We start from the raw sequence: 7030 nt of genomic DNA on the forward strand, positions 1-7030 counted from the left end.
GAAATTGCTTATTACCAGTCTTGTTATTTATAGCTTCCATATGTGTTCCGATTCCATTATAAAACAATTTTAAACTCTTAATTTCGGGAGACGATAAACTCAGTTGGTGAGAAGAATATCTAAAAGCTAGAATCATCACAAAACTGTGAGAAATATAAGTTTTTCACATTAATCTTGTTACGTGTGGACAGCATAATTCATAAGACTGTTGATCCGATGCCTTTGGTACAACCCTCTGGCACTTCAATACATGCGGATATGTCTTGTTTAGGGCATCAATTATTTATTTATGCTCATCACAAATAATAATTTTTTGTGACCTTTGTTCGACAACCTCACAGAGTTATTCGTACAAAAGGTCCAAATCTGAAATAACCCCAATAATCGCAAAAGAAGCGATCATCAACAAGTTCCCGGGAAAGCTTTGACCCTAATATACCCAAGCAAATATTCGGCGTTCTGTAATGAACAAACAGTTCGAGTTTCTTGAAAGGTCGCAAAGTGCTGTCCGACCTACCACCCGGGCTAAGATCTTTAATTTGATCGAAGACCTTTCGACTCATGGCAGATGCCTAACTGTAATTTACGCAAAACGCTACCTAATTGTGCTGTGCTACACTGTGCCAAACGTGCGATTGCGATATTTACAGTGTTAACAGCACTATCATAGGAAAAGGAAAGGAATACTTATCATTTTTTCTTTCTGTCCTCCCCCCCCCAATCCTTCTAACACATATTGGAATTGTTACTTTATGATCCAAAAGAAAATTTCAAAAACTTAATCGTAGAAAAGCATATGTATTCAAATGTTTCTTGTAATCATTTGTGACTAATTACAATTCACATAAATTGCTGCTACTTAATGGTGCTACATTATGCCATATTTTCCATCATGCGTTTGCGATATTTATCACGGCGGATATTAATCATTTTTTATTTCTGATTCTAATTCTATTTTAACATACAACCAAATTGTTATCCCATGCTTCAGAAGAATGTTCAAGTATTTTCGAAATCGAATCTTCAACATTGATTAAACTCTTCTATAAAAAGAGTTATCGTATTCGTATGTTTCTAAATATTCATTTTTGACTAGTTATAATTTAAATCGTGTCGCATTTGCAAATAAAAGTTCACGATACTTAAGATAATATGACAATCTCAGTAAAAGAAAGAAAATAGTTGTGAAAGCAGAGATTCATCGTTTGCCTTCTTATTTTCTTACACCTTATGGCATACTTTCTAATTTTTATATCGTGAGATACATATATGTAATTTTCATATATTCTTATGTAAACTGGTATGTTCTAATAATGTATAATTTCTTTTCAGCTATGAGAGAGGACAGGCCCTTTTTTTAATTCTACAGGACCACCGTAGCTTCTTATGTGGATATGGTCTGCAATTCTTGTAAGTCCTTTCATTTAAGCGCTCTTATGGTTGTAAAAATTAAAATTTACATAGTTTATAAAACCAAGTATTTATTATGAACTGCTCAAACTAGAAAAATCTAGGAATTGAATTCGAATATATTATAGTTTGCGCTTTTGATTTTCAGGAACACGTTCTATCTCTTTAGGAGAAATTCAAAATAGCATCAAATTTTATTTAAAATATTAGATAGCAAAATTGTAAAAGGAACACTAAATGATCACTCATTCTATTAATTTATTTTGTCGAATTAAATTCTATATTTGGTGAAGTAAATTATGAGAGATTTACTTATAAGCAATTAAACTGCTTCATTATTCTTTTATTTATTCTTTTCAGAAATATTTTTTTTATGAGAATATTTAAAATTTATAAAAGTGAAAGAAAATTTCGTTCTCTTATTTATCTAAGTTTTTTGGAATGAAAGATTGTTTCTTTAATAACGTACCAACTTAGTGTTTCATTGGCAGGTATTTTGCTTATCAGCAATCCACTTTCATGGAAAAAAGATGAACAATTTTATATTTCCAGCATCAACAGCAAATTCGAATACATTTTTTTTAATCTGTAAGATCACATTACATTAACTAACTCACTTATGTGTGTTCTGTTACGTTTGTATATTTTATAATATATATAAAAAAATTACTTCACATTTTTCTCTAAATCAGTTATACTCACGCTACTTTTTTTCGCTGTAATGAGGTCGCAACATACCATCAAAGTAATGAGCGGAAGTCTTTATGATGTCAGCCAACTAACTCTATTTAACACCTGCGCTGCGCACCATTTTGTGGTCTAACTGCCTAAAGGTCCAAACCATCACTTTCTGCAAAAATTAGCTCAGAATACGAACTACAAGTACAGCGGAAGAAGCAGTGATTATTGTCAGCACGCTGAACTAATCATGTTAATTAGCCATTGTGCGGGGCATCTTGTTTCATTTTAAAGTTTCGACAAAACTTTGAAAAAGAATAAAAGAAGATATAAAATTTTCCATTTAAAATTAAAATTTATTGCCCAAAATTTTAAATTATTATATATTTTTAGTAAACTTTAATTAAAAATGTTATTTATTAGTTATATCTAAACGCTTATGATGAGAAAATAGGCTGTTTCGAAGAATAGTTGTCATCTTACGAAGAAAAGATGTAAACTATAAATGGGTATTTATTTTATAATTAAATTTTTACTTTCTTCTACAATACTAAAAAGAAAATTTCTGCTATATCACATTAAACAGATACTATGTAGATAGTTTTCGAATAATCTAAATGTTCAAGCTAATCGTTAAAACAGGAAAAGTTTGAAAAATCAATCATATTTAGTTCGACTATTCGACTTTTTTTTTTTTTTTATCACATACCGCATAACGTAAAATCAGATCTATATATTTCGGAATATGTAGTCGAATACAGTTTGATGTTGAAAGCATAACAAATATATAATTAAAAGTTCATATTGTAATAGCCTTAAGGCAAAATGGTACCTAACATTTGTTTCATTGAAGTAAAATAAATAATTTTTTAAAGATTATTTATTGACCATGTGTTTCAAACATATATGCTTGAAATTAAAAAGAAATCTTGATACTTCTTTCTCTTTTAGTTGATGAATGCTTATTTGTTCCATTTTTTTTTATGCTTTTCACTGCTTTCTCACATTAAAGTATTGAGAAAAACAGAATTACTTTGAGCAGAAATATACATAAAAATGCATTCAGTAAGTAATCGCAAAATTTAATTACGGAAATCTTTTTATAAAACGTGAACTGAGTGTCATTTACCTCTGTGAACTAACGTATAAAGTGAAAAACACTCGAATATATATTTTGTTATTTAATTATTCACAGATGAATAACTTTCTATTATTCATTTAATTATCGGGTTAAATGTTAAATGGATTTTCTGTGAACGCAATTTAATGTCGTCTCTCTTAAAACTCTAAGCTAAACTTACAATTTCTGACATTTTTTTTTTAATAATTTACTTTGAAGAATAACGAAAAACAACACGTGAGAACTTACATTCTATTGTTTCCGAATGTTCGCCTGTTTGTCGCGCTCCGTAATTGAAAACCGAAGAATTAACACTAAAAATAATTTCTTTCTCTCATGGGTTTTTGAGTTCAAAATAGAAAGGGTTGCAAATATAGTGTGTACTTTGAATTTCTAGCCTTTTTAAATTTTTTTTTCAGTGTTGGGAATGTCGTTCATGAAGTATATTTAAAGAGATGAATCGCATTTATTTCAGTGTCTTGAAATAATTCACAGGTTTAGAAAGAAATCTGAAAGAATAAATAATGGTCATGGGAAAGTTGCGAGTTGAATAATAACACATTTCATCTTATTATTTTCGTATTTTTCAACCTTTTAATAAATTTAATTAAAGTGAATAATTTCAAACGACTGTTCCGACTTAACAAATTTCGAAAATCGGCATTTCAGGAAGATCCAGGGAAAATATTTAAGAATCGTTTAAATAAAATAAAGTAAACAAAATAATGTACTCGTTATTTTTTTTAAAAAAACTTCTCTTAAAAAATACATTTTTGTTTTATCTGTGAATTTTTCATGGCTTTGAACAAGCAAACGATAATTTAAAATTCCTTTGAAATACCGTTGGTAGCGATAACAGTAAACACAAAATCGTTTTTTTAATCAAAAAAAATATCATAATTAATTTTTTTTATTACTGAGATTTAAAATTTTAATCATAACCATTTATTCTAATGGAAAATGTGTTGATTTAGCCATTAAATGCTAAGTACTTGTTGCACGAAATTGTGGTGGAATGAAGCGGCAATCGGACGTTACGACAGCGGCGATTAAAGCTGCTGCTTTCAGATAATCGACTCACTGAACCACAAGATCTCTTTAACTGAAATCAGCGATGTTTCCATCGATATAAAATTACAATCTTTAGAAATCATTAAATATATTAATTACCTTTAGCTACAGCGATTTTTAAATATCTATATGTTCACTGCCATTATTAATTTTTATTATAGTGACTCATTAAACAATTTTTGACCATATGTAAAAAGTTTTGAAGAAAATATTACGTTTAGAAATAATGAAAGTTGAAAAATACCATTCTCTATAACGTTTCTTAAATACTTTTCTGTTTGTTTCTGCTCATCGTCTTTATTATAATAAATATTACACAATATCCGTTCTTAGTGAACTAATAACGACTCTAATAAAGCATTAATCAAACTTAAAGCTATGAGAATTTAACTTATAAAAAGAATACTTATATAATAAATAAGTCAATATTAATTCAATGAACATTAAAATTAGCCATTTAACAATATTATTTAATAAAAATTTTTATATTCAATTTTACATATGTGATACATTAATTAAATACTTAACAAAATTATTCTCATCACCAGAATGTTCTATTTCCTTATTTAGTTTCACATTCAATTATTCCATCAAACATATATCAATGAAATTACTTATTTTATTACATTGAAAATTCATTCAAATTATAAAAATGACCCTTTATTTTGTTTTTCAAGAATATGTACGTGATTTCAACCACAAATGTCTGTTTTTTAAGAATGAATGATAGTTTCAATTTTTTTTTTACTCTTTTAATACACTTAAGACGCAATTGTTCTTTACTGAAACACTAATGTCTATTATTTTAAACTGATTATTTAACAAAGTAAAAATCGAACTGAATGGCAAGATAATAGAATACATTATTTCATTTTTTAGTATTTAGTACCTGGAAAAATTTCTTTGATCCATCACTATATTTTTTTCAAAAAATAAAGACTTAAAAGCGAATGTAAAATTAATTTTTTAATAAAAAGTCCATAGATCTTTTAGACATCAGATTATCTTTATAAAAATAAAGTAGCATTACGCTTTTGTATAATATTTTATCTTGTCACGTATTTCTTTATTTTGCACAATAAATAAACGGAGATTTTTACACGGTAAAATGGAATGAAGATAATTTTTAATTTTTATAACAAATCAACCAATTTAAGAGAAGACTTTTTTTAAAATTCAGTCGCTAATGATGATCTTCAACTGTCACTTAACTTCATTTCTTTCCATGTTTTAACGTTAAACATGTTCAAAAATTTATGAATAAAAAAAATCGAATCCATTAAAGACAAATACATTAAACATTTTCTTAAAAACGTCTTTTTTCTAAAAATATTAAACTTTGTTATAATTTTAAAAAATGAATTGGAAAAGAACTAATTGCATTTTAACTTCATTAAATTTTATCGTATCACTTTAGAAATCATTGAAGGGGGAAAAAAAAAAAAAAAAAATGTGTTAATTCCAGTTTTTCTTTATTAGCCAAATTTTCATTTTAAAAAAAAATATTTCAAGAACGAATACTTGTACTTAAAAAAATCATTTAAATAGCTCGAAACTAAAATTAAAGTAAGAGCCTCTAGTTTTCGAACGATAAAATTTCTTTTTAGATAAATCTATTTAAAATATAGATAAAGAAACACATTTATCGTTTGGCTTATGAAACAATTAATGAATCTGTAAGTAGAACATAAAAATTCTTATTTTTAAGATAAAAAGAAAGAAAAAGTATCTCACCATATCTAAAGGAGCCATACAAAATCACCCGGAAATATATATTTAATCCACGGAAGAATAAATGTCCTGTTTAGTATCTTGCAAGTGCAAAAATCAACAAAAAATCAGTGTGTCCAATACCATAAACACCAGTTCCGAATTCTTAAAAAAATATCACCACAAGTTCATCACCACATCATCCTCATATAATCCACATCTCCCGCTGATCTCTCCATCCATACGCACCGATCACTCGCAGGAGAAAGAAGACCGAGGATGAAGAAGAAGGAACTGTTCGCGAATCGAGACCTAAACCGCGTTTGCAGTCTTTCAGAAACTTACCTGACACTAAAAGGCGGTCTTCAAGGTTCCATGACGTCACCACAATCGCTCAACGGAACTCACTATTTTCTTTTGCTTTTTTATTTTTTGTTCTTGCCATCGTTATTATTGCGAGTATTGTGTGGTGTTCCTTTAACTGGCGATAGGTTGAGTTGGCTTCACTTTCACCTGTTGTCTTTGGGAAGAAGTCAGGACGATTGCTCATGTGCTGCTTTCGCGGCAGGTGTTTTTTTTTTTTTTTTTTTAATCGCAACGTTCGTGCGCGTCGGAACGTCCATGACAAGAGATGTTGGAAGTGTGTGAGATGATCGTTCGCTCCGTTTAATGCCGGTAGCGTTTCGACGTTTTGGGGTGGGTGGGTTTTTGTTATGGTGGTGCGCGTTTAGATAGGGGTCTTTTCAATGGGGGTTTAGCCTCTGAGGAAGGTCGATTTTTTTCTTTCTCTTTCTTCTGTCTTCTTGAAAAGGGTTATTCAAACAACATAACTGGCATGTTGGTTGTCATTAAATAACAAATACATATGAAATCATTTACAATACATTTATTACAGGGTTTTGAAATCAAGGATCATCATCTCGAATTGATTGTAATAGTAGATTTTTGAAGTTTTATTAATTTTGGCCGTGCATACTTTGTGTCGATAAAATTTAATTAATGGGGAGAAACGAATTTCTTAAAAGCATTTTGAATTAAAAA

The 7030-nt window shown here is 28.9% G+C and overlaps 1 protein-coding gene across 1 annotated transcript in view; it reads right to left on the minus strand.

Annotated features, from left to right (window-relative positions):
- LOC129958633 (vitamin D3 receptor-like) overlaps positions 1 to 6335 on the minus strand; it is a 43438-nt gene extending 37103 nt beyond the window's left edge. Inside the window, exon 1 of the mRNA XM_056071233.1 lies at positions 6014 to 6335. Within this exon, the coding sequence (XP_055927208.1) occupies positions 6014 to 6031 (18 nt within the window). The 5' untranslated portion in view covers positions 6032 to 6335. The remainder of the gene's footprint in view (positions 1 to 6013) is intronic.
- Positions 6336 to 7030: the final 695 nt, after the last annotated feature.

The sequence above is a fragment of the Argiope bruennichi genome, chromosome X1, assembly GCF_947563725.1.
Source record: "Argiope bruennichi chromosome X1, qqArgBrue1.1, whole genome shotgun sequence".
Classification (NCBI taxonomy): domain Eukaryota; kingdom Metazoa; phylum Arthropoda; class Arachnida; order Araneae; family Araneidae; genus Argiope; species Argiope bruennichi.